At 43.4% G+C, this 18647-nt stretch overlaps 1 protein-coding gene across 6 annotated transcripts in view; it reads left to right on the top strand.

Moving 5' to 3' along the window:
* Nucleotides 1-16224, top strand: part of fhod1 (formin homology 2 domain containing 1) — a 73473-nt gene extending 57249 nt beyond the window's left edge. For all 6 annotated transcript variants that reach the window (XM_061736330.1, XM_061736321.1, XM_061736313.1 and 3 more), the window contains 8 exons: nucleotides 3604-3759; nucleotides 3845-4027; nucleotides 5098-5217; nucleotides 6582-6743; nucleotides 9563-9946; nucleotides 11360-11537; nucleotides 12904-13080; nucleotides 15011-16224. In XM_061736330.1, the coding sequence (XP_061592314.1) occupies nucleotides 3604-3759; nucleotides 3845-4027; nucleotides 5098-5217; nucleotides 6582-6743; nucleotides 9563-9946; nucleotides 11360-11537; nucleotides 12904-13080; nucleotides 15011-15093 (1443 nt within the window). In that variant the 3' untranslated portion in view covers nucleotides 15094-16224. The remainder of the gene's footprint in view (nucleotides 1-3603; nucleotides 3760-3844; nucleotides 4028-5097; nucleotides 5218-6581; nucleotides 6744-9562; nucleotides 9947-11359; nucleotides 11538-12903; nucleotides 13081-15010) is intronic.
* The last annotated feature ends 2423 nt before the right edge of the window (nucleotides 16225-18647 follow it).

Genomic DNA, 18647 nt, shown 5'->3' with positions numbered 1-18647 from the left:
CTCACTCACGTATCACTCTCTTCTCACTCACGTATCACTCTCTTCTCACTCACGTATCACTCTCTTCTCACTCATGTATCACTCTCTTCTCACTCATGTATCACTCTCTTCTCACTCACGTATCACTCTCTTCTCACTCATGTATCACTCTCTTCTCACTCACGTATCACTCTCTTCTCACTCACGTATCACTCTCTTCTCACTCACGTATCACTCTCTTCTCACTCATGTATCACTCTCTTCTCACTCATGTATCACTCTCTTCTCACTCATGTATCACTCTCTTCTCACTCACGTATCACTCTCTTCTCACTCACGTATCACTCTCTTCTCACTCATGTATCACTCTCTTCTCACTCATGTATCACTCTCTTCTCACTCATGTATCACTCTCTTCTCACTCATGTATCACTCTCTTCTCACTCACGTATCACTCTCTTCTCACTCATGTATCACTCTCTTCTCACTCATGTATCACTCTCTTCTCACTCACGTATCACTCTCTTCTCACTCACGTATCACTCTCTTCTCACTCACGTATCACTCTCTTCTCACTCATGTATCACTCTCTTCTCACTCATGTATCACTCTCTTCTCACTCACGTATCACTCTCTTCTCACTCATGTATCACTCTCTTCTCACTCACGTATCACTCTCTTCTCACTCATGTATCACTCTCTTCTCACTCATGTATCACTCTCTTCTCATCACCACTGACTGCAGCTCAACATCTCCCCCTAGAGTCACTAATCAGTAACTACAACAACAATGAAGTATCGGTGCGCGGTATCAGAGAATTTTTGCGAGTGCAAGTATACGAGAGCAGTATCGGTCCGATACCAATACCAGTATCAGGGTCAGGTGCTGCGTGATTTGGGCAGAAACATCATATCTGGACCCAGAGGCCCCCGGGACGGGCCGTCACGTTGTTGTGTGACGGGCGGTACCGACTGAGGAGAATCACAAGGTAGCGGGCTGGAGGTGAACAGGAGGAGTCTGCCAGACGGGGAGCCTGTGGAGATGCTGCAGGGGGGGGGAGATGTGGTTCTGATCCGGGCAGAGGAGTTGTGGTCCAGTCAGAGCTGGTGGAGGAACTTGTGGAGGAGATAAAGAGGATAGTTACGGCAGCGTGGACAGGGAGGGGTGGAGTCTGTTTCTGTTACCAAGGTGGAGGTAAACAGACCGGGTGACGACAGGGACTCACACAGAGTTTACAGGATTTAAAATAAGATTAGGTTTTTGAAACTCAAACTTAAAAGCACCAGTGTAGAAAAGAGTCTAAAAGCAGAAATTAAAGACAGACAGATATCCGTTAAAAATAATTAACAAATGAGATGCAAGAAATAAAGGTTGTAGTGCATTGTGGGAGATTACTGACATGCAGCAGTAAATAAAAAGATTTCAACCTTGATTTAAAGCAACTGAAGCTGCGTCCGAAATTCCATCCTTCCACCCTAATGAGTAGCAAAAACAGTATGTAAGATTTTTTAGTACGTACTCAATAGTATGTACTATCCATTCTCATTCTGGAGAAATTTATTAGTGTGGATTGATGGACACTAGCCAGGAAAGAGCGGTGCTGCTACTGCTGCTGTGACAGGAGTTGTTACCATGGTAACAGCTGCTACTGCTGCTGTGACAGGAGTTGTTACCATGGTAACAACTCCTCCTCCCAACGGCAGGAAGTGCCGTGTGGCTCTGAGTAGTACGTATTAATTATGCATAAAACTGATATTTACTCAAAAGCATGCCGAACTAAAGTATACTTTTTGAGTATATACTGTTTAGTACGGCATTTCGGACGCACCTTGAGAGTCTCAGCAGCCCTGATGCATTCTGGGAGTTTGTTCCACAGGTGGGGAGCATAAAAGCCTCACCGTGTTTGGTTCTAATTCTGGGTAAAGAAAGTAGACGTTGCCCTGACGACCTGAGGGTTCTGGTTGGTTCATCATGGACATGGAGATCAGAGATGTGTTTAGGTCCGAGACCATTCAGAGATTTATAAACCAGCAGCTGGATTTAATATCTGTCCTGGGACAGACAGGAACCTAGAGTAAAGATCTGAGAACTGGAGGACTAGCTCATTTGGAAGCTGTGTCTCTGTTTGTCCAGTAGAGGTCTCCATGTCTCCTTTATTCTTCCTGGGAAGCAGAGATGATGATGTGGATACGGGTCATAGAGGACCCTGGTCTGATCCACGCTGTTGTTTCTATCACCTTCATGTCTCTGTGGGTTTCTTAGTTTATTTCAGTGTGAATATGATGAACCAAATATATTGTATGGGTTTTCTTTCAGTACACCCATATTTACATTCAGACCCGCAACACATTGCAGAAAAGCTGGGAAAGGAAAGATGTCACCACTTTCTAACATTGCAATGGCGTTGATGATGGCAAATAATGGGTCTTATACAGAGCCTTGTGCTAGAGCCCTAGACTGTTTTCTTCAGCCCGCTCCTGCTGAATTTCTGACCATTACCGACCGCATCCGCAAAACTCTGAGAATTCCTGCCGCACAATAATAGAAATACATTGATATAGTGTCTTCTCCCGCCCCGCAAGAGAAATGTCCAGACAAATCTATCTGATTTAATGTTAACATGATCATTGTGGAGCTTGATGGATGATTGACAGTTCATAGGTCACCTGACTGAAAGTTAGATACAAATCCATCATTGTCATCATCGCACAAGCTATTTCTCCTTTCACGCATCAATTATGTGATTGAGTTTATAGCAACGAGAGTAGCTGTGAGTGGCTCAAATAACACTAATAAATAACATGAAATAAACAAAGTTAATGAATGGAACAAATTAATTTAACAAATGAATCACTCCCTGCGTCTCTTCCAAGATGCTCCACAGACACTAAACACAGTTTCTCCAAAAACAGAGCAGGGACCCCCACTTGTAATTCTTATTTTTTCCCTTTTTTTAATGTGTCAAGTTTTAAGCCTGGTTTATAATAACTTTTGAATGTGTTTTATTCTGCTTATATCACCTTATTCACGAATTCCTGACTGGGTTATTAGCCTACATGTGTTTACGGTTGATGAAACTTTGTCCTCGTCAGACGTGAAGGAGTAACGTTAGGGCGAGCTGGAACGTTACAATCTCCAGCTTTAGGCTTCGTTATTGTCACTAATTTATCCATCAGGTCTAACTAGCGTTAAATATGAAATAGCCACGTCAATTTTGCAATGAATTTTCTTTTCCTAAACAGCTAACTAGCTTGTTTTTCTGCTCTAAAGTTGACATTAGTCACATGACTCACGTCATGGAATCATTTATGTAGAGTTGTAGACTAAATAGTTGTTGTCAAAGGTAGATTATTATCGCCTGTTAATGGAGTTTTCTCAATCATAATTTTATATGCCTTTATATTATTATTTTTATATATTTTTTTACTCTCACAAATTATTTTGGTTAAAATTACCTTTATTTCTTTCTAAGTTGGAGGACCCCCTGCAGTACCTCCACGGCCCCCCTAGGGGTCGCTGCCGCCCAGTTGAAGACCCCTGTTTTACATAAAGAAATGGGTCACGTTCTAGTGTTCGGGTTGTCCGTATCACTCTGATGAGCCCTTCCTGTCCTTCCTGTGCAGAAAGGACCAGAGAACAAGAAGTCTGAGATTCAGGTCCTGGACTCCAAGAGGAGCAACGCCATCAACATCGGCATGACCGTCCTGCCTGCCGTGCACGTCATCAAGACCGCCATCCTCAACTTCGACGAGTTTGCCATCAGCAAGGAAGGGATCGAGGTAGGAGCACTTCCTGTTTCAGAGGTGTGAGCCGTCCTGCTGGGTCTGCTGACCCCCCCCCCCCCATCTCCTCTGTCCTGAGCAGAAGATCCTGACCATGACCCCCACAGACGAGGAGAAGCAGAAGATCCAGGAGGCCCAGCTGGCCAATCCCGACGTCCCCCTGGGCTCAGCGGAGCAGTTCCTGCTCAGCCTGGCCTCCATCCACGCCCTGCTGCCCCGCCTGCAGCTCTGGGCCTTCAAGCTCAACTACGAGACTCTGGAGAAGGTGAGGATGCTGATGGGGACTCACACCTGCAGCTAATGGGGATCCAAATAAAACTATAAACTATAAACCTATAAACCAGCAGCTGCTTCCAGGTCATGTTGGCCAAACCCTTCTCATGGTGGATTCACACTGAAAGCGTCACAGGCGTCCGGCTGCTATTCATTGTCTTTGAAAGTGCTGCAAGAGAGCCGTCAGAGGCCACGGAGACATTGCAGGCGTCCAGAGCGTCAATTTGAAGTTGAAAAATCTCAACTTTATGCAAATGAGCAGCGTTGACGCCGAGGCAGCGTCCAATCACAGACCAGGATTCCTGAAGCAAGAAGCCTCAATGCAGATTGTACTTTCATGTACACACAAACGTACACATTCACATGCACACATGAGCAGAGCTGTGCACTAACACACTTATTTTATCAGGAATTAATATATTTCATCCAGCAAACTGACATTTTTCCTGATTTGACTGCCGTTTTTACCTGAACTGCTCACGTGAAACAATAACTGATGGTTGAGGAGCTGGATGGTCCCAACGATTTTATTTGAGCATCGATCCAACGCAAAATAATAAAAAAAAGTGCTTATTAATCACAAAACACAGTTTAAACAATATGACCAAATCCGCTGGGACCCGGTGTGTCAGTGTTCAAACAGACAGACTGCAGCTTCATGATGGTTGATGTTGATCCAGGACCAACCTGGTTAAGGATCAAACTCACTCTTATCTATGCGGAAATAACGCTAAAATATAAAGAAGGTTCCCAAAGTGTGATCCATGGTGAAAGAGGAAACTGAAGATGTGCAGCTATAGATAGATATGTGTAGACTATCTACACTTTGTTCCCTCCAGTTCTGCAGCGCAGCTTGAAAGCGACAGACTTTAGCAAGCAGCGATGCAGGCGTCCCAAGCCTCCACAGGCTTTTTTGACACTTTCAGTGTGAATCTAGGTTAAGTTCCTCCTTCAACAGTCCGGAAGTCCTCTGGTCCAGATGCTGGCTAGCACCGCGGCGGCTTGCCTGCTCCATCGTTTGTTCAGCCCGTCGTCTGATCATAACCGTCTCACCCCCTGCAGGAGATCGCTGAGCCGCTCTTCGACCTGAAGCTGGGCATGGAGCAGCTGGCGTCCAACCAGAGCTTCAGGAGGATCCTGGCCACGCTGCTCGCCATCGGGAACTTCCTCAACAGCTCCAGCGTGAGACACAGACTGCATTTCCATGCATCAATAACCCCTTTAAAACCCGAATATTAGCAATAACCCGGTTTTGCACAGCCATGTAAACACCAATAACCCCTTTGAATAACCAGAATTTGCTCATATTCAGGTTTTTAAAAACCCCAATATGACCCCTGGGTTACTCCTTTTAAAACCTGAATATTGGGTCATGTAAACGCCAAACGGAATATCCCCATCAAACGGAACAGGAATTTGTTTTCTGCACATGTTCTGTTCACAAGGAATCCTGGTCTTTTGAGTCCAGGAAGTTCTTCTAAACACGGAGAAACCAAGACCAGGAGGAGACTAATCACTTCATAAATGTAATGAAAGATATGAACATTTCTGCATTTGTAGACGCTAGAAAGTACCGGGATAGAAGATTTACAAGAGAAAAGTGAGAGAAAAGTTACGAGAGCAGCATTTGTTTTGAATTTGGATACAGGAAGAAGAAATGGAAATGACGGGAATTGCGTCATCATTTTTTCCGTGCGTCGCTGGTTTGATCCAGATATCCCAAATGATTAATTACCATGTAAACGGAATATTCCCAATGTCTCAGTAACCGGAATATTAGCAATAACCTGAATTTTGACTGCACGTAAACGTAGTCACTGAGCCAGCACCACGGCAACCGCAGACACCGAAACGCCTTCAAGTGACCGGAGTGCTGTAGCACAGGGGGGACGATGCTGTAACAAGAGCATGTCCTCCTCCTGGTCCTGGTCCTGGTCCTGGTCCTGGTCCTGGTCCATGGACAGGTCTATGGGCAGAAATATGTGCCACTAGAAACTGAATTTGAATAATTTATATTTGAATTTGAATTGCTCAACTTGAATAATTGCATTAAAAAACTGAATCTAAATCACATAATTTGAATTTGTATTGTTTAATTTGAATCATTTATTGAAAAACTGAATCTACATCCAGTTCTCACAATTCAAATTCAGTTCTCACAATTCAATTTCAATTTTACTGTGCCAGACATCTGGGTCTTCCGGAGGAACAGCAATCGAGTGCAGATACAAAGAACTCCTTTTCACGTAGCCTACTATAACCTCTATTTTCTTTCAACGATATAAACGACCAATGGAAGCTAGATATTTCCAAACCTATTGTGTTTTCTCTATTCTGTGTAAAAAGTGTAGATTTATATCTTATATCTTATATGGCCCGTCCGTGAAGGGACGGGCCATGGATAAGAATCAGAGATGTGCACACGTGTGTGTGTGCACAGGATTTATCTCCAGATGACAGACGGAGCAGATGGTTTATTGTGTTGTCACTGTAAACACGGATTACAGCCTGATCTCATACTACGTGTGTTTTATGTGTGTGTGCAGGCCAAAGGGTTCGAGCTGAGCTACCTGGAGAAGGTGGTGGAGGTGAAGGACACAGTCCACCGTCAGTCCCTGCTGCATCACACCTGCAGTCTGCTGCTGGAGAATTACCCAGAATCCTCAGACGTCTACTCGGAGATCCCCGCCATCACCCGCTCAGCCAAAGTACGCTCGCCCTGTCCGTCCCCGTTTCTCCCACCACTGCGGTATCCACACTTTGATTTCTAGAGCAGGTTAGAGGAAACCAAGACCTCAGTTATCAGACTCCCGCACTCGTCTGAATCTCATTTACATCCTAAACAGTGTGTCCAGTCAGGATCGCTCAGGCCCTTTTCCACCAGAACCTACTCGACTCTATAGCCTGGTTTCTTTTCCAATACAATTCAGCACCTGGAGCAGAAGTAGGAGGTTGGAGAAGCTGCTGTGACGTATTTGATTGTGTGATCTAAACGGAAAAGACAACAACACTAAAGATGTAGAACCTGGAGATTATAATATACAGGACTGTCTCAGAAAATTTGAATATTGTGATAAAGTTCTTTATTTTCTTTAATGCAATTAAAAAAACTAAAATGTCATACATTCTGGATTCATTACAAATCAACTGAAATATTGCAAGCCTTTTATTATTTTAATATTGCTGATTATGGTTTACAGTTTAAGATTAAGATTCCCAGAATATTCAAATTTTTTTAGATAGGATATTTGACTTTTCTTAAGCTGTAAGCCATGATCAGCAATATTAAAATAATAAAAGGCTTGCAATATTTCAGTTGATTTGTAATGAATCCAGAATGTATGACATTTTTGCATTACACAAAATAAAGAACTTTATCACAATATTCTAATTTTCTGAGACAGTCCTGTATGTGCTGCTGGGTCTGTGGCTTGTGTTTGATATCAAGTTAAAAAATGAGAGTGAGAGAAACTTCAAGCAGCAACACTTTTTTTTGTATTTCTTTTTTTTTGTCTTGTGCTGCTGAAAAGTCAGCTGGAGTCGTGAGCAGCTATGAAGAGACAGAGCTCCTGGTGGATCTGGTTGTTCCTTATCTCCGTCTAGATCCCTTTTTCATTCTCTCCTCAGCACCAGGTTTATGAACATCTGCACCTCAGAGTTGGATCATGAAACAGACTTCTGCTGCCATTGCTGTTGAATAAAATGAACAAGAATCCGTCAGAGTCTCTTTCTCTGATTTCCTCCTCCTGACTCAGACGTCTGACTCCAACCCCCGACCAATCGGTGGCCTGTAGTGTGATGATGTCAGATACAGCCGACTCAGCAGCTTAGAACCTCAGCAGAATAGTTACAGAAAAGTATCTACTCGGTACTTAGACCCCTAGTGGGAAAGAACCAAACCAAGGCGAGTCGAGTCAGGCTGAGTAGGTACTAGTGGAAAAGCACCATTGGAGAAAAAGCTCTGGGGGTGGCTCTGGTACCCTGTCATTCAATGCCATTTCCAGCGGTACTAAACCTACCGAGCCAACCATAACGGGGTGGGAGCAGGCTTTTAGCCATGGTTCGTACAGGAGCATCAGGAACCCGTTAGAGCTCCTCCACTGCAGCCATGTTGGATGTCTTTTGTTGATGCTAGTCTGGTTGTACGTCTGTCCAGCGGCGCCCAGGGGCAGTTTCCTCTGTGTCTGTTGGTGTCACAGACTGGATTAAGAGCCAGTCCAGAGTTACCGGACTAATGCTTTGTGACTTGGGGCGGGTATCCAGACTGCTTTAACATTCCACCGTCCATGTAGCTGATTATCTGTCTTGTTTGAGGGAAAATGTTGGCTGAGCAGGCGTTCGCCGCTGACATAGCAGTAATCAATAACAACGGACCAGTTGGGACCAGAGTTGTAGGGGTGTAACGATACACTAATCTCACGATACGGTACGATACACGATATTGAGGTCACGATAACGATACGATATTATATAGCAGTATTTTTTTAACAACCTTGCATGAGGAACACATGACTTTTATTTGAAAGACACAAAATACAAAACAATTCTGGGCGTTTGCCCTATTGTTACAGTTTGCTTTATAACTGTTTAAGTTTTAAAGAGAAAGCCAGGCCAACCATTTTCCACAAACTGAACTAAAAGTAAATGTCAGGTTTGCATTATGCATCTTCAGTTTCATACAAGTACAAATATTTACCCACAAACTGAATAGTTTCTCTCATGTATGACTTGACTTTTTTCTTTTCCAGAAATTTAACAAATAAAATAAAATAAATAAATAAAAGTAAATAAATACATACAATTTTACATCATAAAAAAGATTGACTCCTGCTCACCTTATAAGTGTAAGAGGAGATTTATTTTTGTTAAGAAGGTTATTTTGGTAATTCAGGGTTCATTATTTTATAATATATTCTTTATATTGTGATGTAAATCAGGGACTATAATGACACTAGTCAGTTTATCTGTAGTGATTAGTCTGTTTTAGATTGGGCGGAGTGATACGCCACAGTACGGCACTAGGTGCTGTGTTGATGTTCTAAAATCCTACACTGTTGAGGGACATTAAAGTAACTGGAACTCAGCACAAGTTTCCCCGTGTTTATGCTACTCACCACCCCAAAAAGGTTTAATTTAATAAGGTAAGGCTTAACTCTACACCAGCCTTACATCAGTAAAAGTTCAGAGCTCAAAACCCTGCAAGAGTCCCGTGATCGGGACCAAAACGGAACTAGTTTCTTCTGAGCGGAGGAACATTTTGGTCCGCGGGTCGAGGCGCGGTCGTTAATAGTCAACACAATAGATTAATATTAATAACCAAATGTTGCGCTATAGTTTGTCACCTCCACGACACGTATCGTGACGTTTTTGTATCGCAAAATTTAGTGGCACGATATATTGTTACAGCCCTACAGTGTTGGTACCAGTCTGTACCAGTGTTGTTACTATTGGGGCAGTGCACGCGTACGTCGTCAGGCTGTGATTATGAATGGAAAAGACCCACCTGAGTTTATTTCCTTTTTTCCAGGTGGACTTTGATCTGCTAGCAGAGAACCTGGTCCAGCTGGAGAGACGCTGCAAAGCCTCATGGGAAAACCTGAAGGTAGTGGCCAAGCACGAGACTAAAGCGGTGCTGAAGAACAAGCTGACGGAGTTCCTGAAGGACTGCACGCAGCGGATCATCATCCTGAAGGTGGTGCACCGGCGGGTCATCAACCGCTTCCACTCCTTCCTGCTGTTCCTGGGCCAGCCGTCCTCGTCCGTCCGAGACATCAAGGTCACCAGCTTCTGCCGCATCATCAGCGAGTTCGCTCTGGAGTACCGCACCACCCGGGAGAGAGTGCTCACCCTCAAACGGAAACGGGCCACCCGCCGCGAGAGAACCAAGACCCGGGGAAAGATGATCACAGAGGTAACGAGGGCGGGGCCGTCCGTTTATCTCAGACTCTATAGGAGGTCTGCGTTGACGTCACCTCCCCACTAGACCAGCCCCCTTACTCACACTGAGTGGTAAAAACATCAGCAAAAACAGCTGCAACTAATGGAGAAGACGGGGTAACAGCCGATTATCGGCTTAAATTAGCGTCAGTTGGACTTGACAGTGACCCGTACAGTTACCCCAAGAACCAGTGGTCCATGGACCTTAATATTTGGTACAGTTACCCCAAGAACCAGTGGTCCATGGACATTAATATTTGGTACAGTTACCAAGAACCAGTGGTCCATGGACATTAATATTTGGTACAGTTACCAAGAACCAGTGGTCCATGGACATTAATATTTGGTACAGTTACCAAGAACCAGTGGTCCATGGACATTAATATTTGGTACAGTTACCAAGAACCAGTGGTCCATGGACCTTAATATTTGGTACAGTTACCCCAAGAACCAGTGGTCCATGGACATTAATATTTGGTACAGTTACCAAGAACCAGTGGTCCATGGACATTAATATTTGGTACAGTTACCAAGAACCAGTGGTCCATGGACATTAATATTTGGTACAGTTACCAAGAACCAGTGGTCCATGGACATTAATATTTGGCCAGGAATCCAGTTTCCTGATATTTATATGTACTTAATTTCTACGCCGGGGAAATACACGAAGCAAAGCTTGAAGGCTTACAAAAGTCTTGACGCTTGGTCCGACTTCAAGGCAGGATTTGTTGTAGAAATTAAAGTGATGAGGACACCGAACTTTATGATTCAACCGTTTAACGTTAGCTACCCAAAAATACAACATTACCTGATACAAAATGGGAACTGTAAATCCACGTTTCGGTGCCTGGAATCCAGTTGTTTCTGTGAATTGCAGCGATCCATTTGTCTCTCTTAAGCTTATTTTTCGTCAGTCTGTAAAATGATAATTCTGATTTCTTGCTAAATCTATGAGTACAGTCGATCGCACAACAGCTCTTTCCCATTTGAGATGTTTTCCAGTTGCTCAAACTGAAAGTTTACGCTGACACTCAGTCTTTCTGACACTCAGTCTTTCTGACAGTCAGTCTTTCTGACACTCAGTCTTTCTGACACTCAGTCTTTCTGACACTCAGTGGGCGTAACCCGCTGTGAGTCACATCTGTGACGTCATGTGCATTCCCTCTATACCATCACACCTCACGAGAGCCGACTCTTCATTGAACGTGTCCATGAACCGGTGCTGGTGTCTGAACCGATGCTGGTGGACGCTCAGTAACGACATAAGTCTCTGTTATTATTTCTGATGGCTTAATGCAGTCTGTTTCCATGGAAACAACTCTGTTGGTGTTTCGTATCAACAGCTTGAGTTTTTCCATCAGTGAACTAATCCCAGTTCCTCCCTCAGACGGAGAAGTTTCTGGGGGCGGTTCCTCGTGAGGACAGCCCGTCCCCCGTCTCCATGGCGTCATCAGAGGCGGGGCCGGAGCAGGAGGAGGAGCACGAGAACATGAAGAACCTCCTGATCAGCAGCAGCACCCTGAGCGTGGACCAGCGGGGCCTGAGACGCTCCAGAGCCGTCCGCAGTAAGAGCCGCTTCTCCCCCGAGACCAAAACACCACCTTTTAGTTTGGTCTTGTTCTGGCTGCTCTTTAGAAATCATCCTTCCACCAGAAATGATCCGTTTAATAAAAAGAAAGAAGTCCAGACCAAATTATTAGCTTTAATGTTGTGTATAAACTAGGGCTGAACGATTTTTGAAAATGATCTAATTGCGATTTTTTTCCTCAATATTGCAATTTAATATGCGATTATTTTTTCAAGGTCCTGTTCTCATGTATTTTTCAACTACACAAGCAATAAATCAGTCTGTTTTATAATAAACAATGTCAGATTTATTCAAAGCACAGATAACAAGAAAACAAATCTGTGTCTTTACCTCTTTAACACGTCTACACACGTCTGTACACACGTGTTATGGGTCGTTCTCTCTGAACCCAATCACACGACACCAGACATAGTTTAATAGAAAAACACAGAAAAAAAACCCCACAGGGAACAAAAAAACCTCTGCGTTGGTGTAACGCGGAACCATAAATCAGCCTTCACTGTCCGCCGGCGCGCGCAGAGCCTTGCTACGCCCACTCCGCGCTCATATATTTAATACATTTATAAAGCCCATATATTTATTAAGCCCCGCCTGGCCGAGCCCTAACGGTGAGGCCATGGTAGATTTAGGTTACTGTTGACTAGTATAAACTAGGGCTGTCAAAGTTAACGCCTTAACTTAACATCCTCTTAACGGCGCCAATTTTTTTAGCGCAGGATAAAAAAATTTAAAAAACGCGCATTATATTATTTCTGACGGTCGACGGCACCCGTAGCTTGAGGAAAAGTATGGTGGAATACTGCGTGAATTTTTTAAAAGCAAGGAGAGATGGAGAATGAAAAGGGACTTTTGAACGGCAAGTTCACTTTTAAACCGTCGATTTGAAATGAATTACCATGGTAGTACGTCGAGTCTCAAACACCACTTGCAGCCAAACACACGACCGATGCAGAGAGCGCCCACCCAGTTAAAAGCAGAGAAAGAATGTATAGATGTGAGGGAAGGAGGTTCCTCATCTGAATACATTTGATGAGCAAAGAGAGATCTGTTCCAAAGTAAATAATAGCCCAACTGCACTTTATAGGTTGAGCTACTCCCTGCTGTTACATGTGCACTTTATTAGTCTGTGATTTATTTTTTGTATCACCCTGTTTTGATCTCACTTAAGCCTGGTTTATGGTTCTGCGTTAAATCAACGGTAATTTGGAACAGCAAAAACTGTGTGAATAAATGTGTGTAATAAAAAAATGTGCGATTAAAAAAAAAAGAATGGTTTGACAGCCCTAGTATAAAGGTTGGTACTCATGGTCTTCAGCAGCTGACGTTCTGGTTCTGGTCCTCAGGTCTGGGCAGGGTGAGTCCGTCCCACATGTCCGTCGCCAGAGACGACGGCGCCAACTCTCAGGACGACGCCACCGACGAGATCATGGACCGACTAGTCAAATCCGTTACCCAGAATCCTTCAGACAGACAGTCCAGCCCCAAGACCCGCAAACGGTCCCGCCTCAACAGGAAGTCAAGTGAGTACAGACATACACCACCATGTCTGGAGAAAACCAAACGTCTCCGCACTGGTGTCATTTGTTCATCACATTGTTCCAGAAGACGTGTGTAGTCCAGCTATCATGCTGGTCTAATCTGCGTCATGGACGAGTGTGGCTGAGTATCGGTCTGACCGTCCCTGTGGACCACCGTGACCAGCTTCAGTGTATGAGGAAGTGAACTAACTGGAATCTGGATGAATCTGACTTAAACTGGAGGAAACATGGCTGAAGCTCCAGCTTCTGACACCTGCTTTCAGTTTTGTTCTGCAGAAGGTCAAAGCCCAGTTCAGTCCGGCTCAGACTCTGTGTGGAGACACAACAGCAGCTCTGTGTCCTAAACAGGTTAATCTTCAGGGGGACTCCTTATCACTGTTGCCACTTCCTGTGTAAATCCGCCCGGGGCTGCCAGCCCTCCAGAGCTGAGAGGCTGCGATCTTCAGCCGCTGACATATCACAACCATTTGGCTTCTTTCAAGCACAAATGACCAGAAGGTGCTGATTCTGTTTAACCACAGGTGAAGCAAGTTCAGACAAGTGATGTGAAACTAAAGCTGATACATCAGAGAAGCCAGTTTTGTTAGTGGTAGTGTACCGGCCCCCTGCTGAGTGCTGAGTTTCTGTCTGAATTTTCACATTTCCTATCTGGTTTATTGATCAGTACAGATAAATTCATCATAGTGGGTGACTTTAACATTCATATGGATGTTGAAAGCGATTATCTTAAATTAACTTTCAATTCTCTTTTAGAATCAATGGGCATCTCACAAAAAGTAAACAAACTGATGCACTATTTCAATCATACCCTGGACCTCGTTCTCTCAGTAGTGAAGACTTTATGAGCTTCTTTAACAGTAAAATCATCCAAATTAGAGAACAAATCAATCAGGCCCACCCGGTAGCGGTTGTGGGCCTTTCTTCAGCTTTCAAGTTCAAGTTGACTTTATTAGTGGGTTACAGCCCATGCGTTTCGGCCACAGCCTTCCTCAGGGGCCAATCTTGTTCAGTTTATACTTGCAGCCATTGGGAAGTATAATCCAGAATCACGGCATACACTTTCATTGCTATGCTGATGATACGCAGCTCTATTTGTCTATGAAGCCGGATGAAACAGAACCGTTAGTTAAACTTCAGGCATGTCTTAGGGACATCAAGGACTGGATGTCCGGAAATTTCTTGCTTCTAAATTCAGATAAAACAGAGGTTATCATTTTTGGTCCAGTGTTAGCGTCACTCAATTGGCTACCCGTAAAATTCAGAATCCAATTAAAATTGTATTACTTGCGTATAAAGCCCAAAACGGCTTAGCTCCGCATTATTTACAAGACCTGATAGTGCCTTATGTTCCTGGCAGAGCTCTCTGTTCTCAGCGTGCAGGTTTACTCGTAGTTCCTAGAGTATCTAAATGTAGATTTGGAGGGCGGGCGTTCTGCTATCAGGCACCATTACTTTGGAACCAACTTCCAATCTGGGTTAAGGGGGCTGACACCACCTCCACCTTTAAAACTAAACTTAAAACCTTTCTGTTTAGTAAAGCCTATAGTTAGTGTTAGTAAACCTCTAGCTGGTGTTGGTAAATCTCTAGGTAGTGTAAATTCTAGTGTGTTAGAGTCAGTAGTCATAGTTGCAGCTATAGAACAAGACTATAATAGTATATATAATAGTCTCAAACAGGAGGGTCCCCCCTTATGATCCAGGTCCTGGTCCAGGTTTCTTCCCCCTTATGATCCAGATCCTGGTCCAGGTTTCTCCCCCTTTATGATCCAGGTCCTGGTCCAGGTTTCTACCCCCTTATGATCCAGGTCCTGGTCCAGGTTTCTTCCCTCCTAAAGGGGAGTTTTTCCCTGCCGTTGTTCCTGTATGTGGACAGAGGTTCTAGAGATCATGACCGTGTCCCTGTGTGTTTCAGTGAGGAGGACTCTGAAGAGCGGCCTCAGCGTGGACGTGGTTCAGGCTCTGGGACTCAACAGCAAGACGGGAGACAAAGTCTGACCGCAGACCTGAACTGATCCATCAGTTGATGACGGACGGATGTCAGAGCGGCCGCGAGGCTGCGTCTGGTTTCAGCTGCTGCGTGAGACTCTCACACGCCGCTGCGCTGCAGAAATCTGATGTCCGGTCTGCTGAACGAGGACTCGGCTCCGACGATGATCTTCCAGCACCGACCATGATCCCAACCAAGTCTTCTCAGTCCATGAATTCCTATAGCAGCTCTAAAAACAAGAACAGGATCAAAGTGGATCCTAATCAGGTCTCAGAGGGCTCAGACACCAACGCCCAGTGGTTTTATCAGTCCTGTGTATGAACCTCTGCTCTGCCCCGGTCTGGGTTTTTATCCTCATCCCATGTGACGTTTGGTCTCAAACCTTCGCTGTTTTCAAGTCTCAACCGTCTTCAAACGCAGCACGTGTGTTTTCTTGAATGTTCATATTTATTCCCTCTCCCCTGCTGCTTTCTGTTTTAAATTTGCATTGTGGTATTTTTGGTTTTTCCATTTTTCTGACCTCCGTCCCGTTTGACCCGTAACTTCTCCAGGCAGCGTCTCTCTGTGCATCAGCTGTAAAAAAAAACCTGGGGAAAATGGAGTCTTTTAGTTCTTTAGTAGGACTTCAGATGAACTATCAGAGAAAAACCCTGTAAAAGAAACCTAAGCTAAAGTGTTGCAGCATTTCTGAGCTGCCTTTGCTACTCCCGGGTCTCCACAAACCGCTGGATTCTTGTTCTGTTACTGAAACGTTGAAAGCCGTGGAGTTCATCCCGAGGCCGTTGAAACGGCCGCCGTGTTCAGAAGCTTCACCTTCTGCTCAGTCTGAATGTTTCCTGAGAAAAGGTCAAAACTGTATGAATAAAAACCGAGTGCAGCTGAAACAGCGGCCGCGCTTCGCCGTGTCGTTGTCACTGCCGTCCGTCCACAGGCATGTTCACTCACTTCTCTTTTTTTGCACTTTTAGGTTTGTTGTTTTGTCTCCAATCAGATGTTTTATTCTGACTTCAGTTTGTGTGGAAACCTTCCTCACAAACTGATCAAGATGATTTCACTTGAAGAGCAACATGAACGTTTTATTAAAATATGGAATGGAGATGTATTGTTTCTGATTATGTTAATAAAGTTTTTGAACAACTGACTGGGTCTCATTTTTTACTCGCTTAACGTATTAATATTATCAAGAGGTCTTGGATTGAAATCCCATTATATGTAGTATGTTCTCCATACTGGTCCTGCACTGGTTTTAGGTATCTAGTATGTTCTCCATACTGGTCCAGCACTGGTTTTAGGTATCTAGTATGTTCTACATACTGGTGCAGCACTGGTTTTAGGTATCTAGTATGTTCTCCATACTGGTCCAGCACTGGTTTTAGGTATCTAGTATGTTCTACATACTGGTGCAGCACTGGTTTTAGGTATCTAGTATGTTCTACATACTGGTGCAGCGTGGCTGTCGATATCTTTATTGTTCTACACACTGGTCCAGTGGTGGTTGTTGATATCTATTATGTTCTTAATTGTGGTGCAGTGGTGGGTGTCGTTGGTTTTTGATATCAAGTAAGTTCTGCACACTAGTGCAGTGGTGGTTGTTTAAATCTACAATGTTCTGCATGCTGGTTCCAGTGGTGGTGGTTTATATCCAGTATGTTTTACACACGGGTCCAGCTGTGGTTGTTGATATCTATTATGTTCTTTTTACTGGTCTAGCGGTGTGTGTCGGTGGTTGTTAATATCTAGTATGTTTTACATACTGGTACATTGGTGGTTTTAGGTATTTAGTATGTTCTGCATACTGTTATATAGGCCTATGCTGCAGGGGGGCACTGACATGATCCACTGGGCGGTGCCTCTCACCCTTCTTCTCTTCTCTTCCCTTCCTCTCTTCTCCATTTCCATTTTTATTTATTATAAGTATCTCATAGCTATCATTTTTGTCCATCGCTCCTGTACTTTCTTGTGCCGGCCCCCCTTTTTTCTCTTTTGTGCATGTTTGCAGTCTGGATCTTCAGGAGCTGCGTTCTGGCCTGCGGTCCCGGTCTCCCACCCCACCCCCGGTCATCTGGTGTTGCTTCCACCTGCCTGTGGTCCCCTCCCCCCCCTCTGGTCATCCCGCTGCTGTTTCCACCTGCCTGCTGTGTGCTGCTGACATCCCTGACTCCCCCAGTCTGGCCTTCGGCAGGAGGGTCCCCCCTTATGATCCAGGTCCTGGTCCAGGTTTTTCCTCCTAAAGGGGAGTTTTTCTTGCCACTGTTTGGCTTAAGGCTTTTCTCCCACTATGGGAGTTTTTACCTGCCATTGTTTATATAATAATTGCTCGGGGATCATGTTTATGTTTATGTTTATGTTCATGTTCTGGATCTCTGGAAAGATCCTAGAGACAACATCTGTTGTATTAGACGCTATACAAATAAAATTGAATTGAATTGAATTATATTCAGTATTTAATTCACAATGGTCCAGCAGTGGGTGTCTGTGGTTGTTGAAATCCAGTAAGTTCTACACACTGCAGCGGTGGTGGTCGGTATCTAGTATGCTACCATAAAAAACAAAGATCCGATTCTCGGACAGGCTGGTCTCATGACGAGCTCCAAACACAAGTGACCCATTGCATTATGGGTCACAGTGTATGACGTAGACTGGCCGGTTAGACTCTAGAACATTTCCTGGAAGTCGCAAACTATCCAATACTTGGTTAACAATGGTTCATTGTCACATTCTGCTGAAATCATAATGAACCAGTACTGAGTATTTGGTTTCAAAAGTACTCTCATTTTCATGTTGAACATCCATCTGTCCATCCCAACCATCCACCCCCCCATCCATCTATCCATCCATCCATCTGTGCACCCATGCCTTCATTTGTCCCTCATTTAAAAAAAGATACAAAGAAACATTCTATTCAAAATACAGATGCGAATAAACATGTAGATATGAACATTTATTAATATATGTAGATATATAGATGTATATTATGGATATAGATATGTTACATGTAGGTATGTATATGGACATATTGAGTTATATTATACGTACAGTATTTGTGTATCTATATCTCTGTTAATATATATTGATTTATAGTTATATGTAGATATGTTTATATATAGATTTATAGTAATTTTTATGTATATAATTGGAGGTAAATATATGAACCAGTGTATATATAGCATATCTACTCTTATATAGTTAATCAAGTATATTGTTATACCATTGCTGTCTATTGTTCTCTATTATATTGTAGTATTATAGTAAAGTAATGATAATGTAATACTATACATTATAATTACTTCTATTATTACATACATACATAGTAACACAACTAAATGCTGGGCGTTTGTTTTTTTTTTCCTATTGTTTGATTTGATTTGTTTGATTTTGACTATATTTATCTACATATAATTGAGTATTATATCACTATATAGAACAGTTATTAAAGTATGTGTGTTTTATAAGTAAGTTTATTGAAACTCTTGTTATATGTAAGAATGTATGTAAGATTCAGGGGTAGGACTAGATAAGTGGCTACTTCATTCCTACTTATTATATTATATAGTATATATTT

Source organism: Cololabis saira, chromosome 2 (genome assembly GCF_033807715.1).
Source record: "Cololabis saira isolate AMF1-May2022 chromosome 2, fColSai1.1, whole genome shotgun sequence".
NCBI lineage: Eukaryota > Metazoa > Chordata > Actinopteri > Beloniformes > Belonidae > Cololabis > Cololabis saira.
Note: the sequence above shows the minus strand (reverse complement) of the source record. Positions and strands in the feature narration are given on the sequence as shown.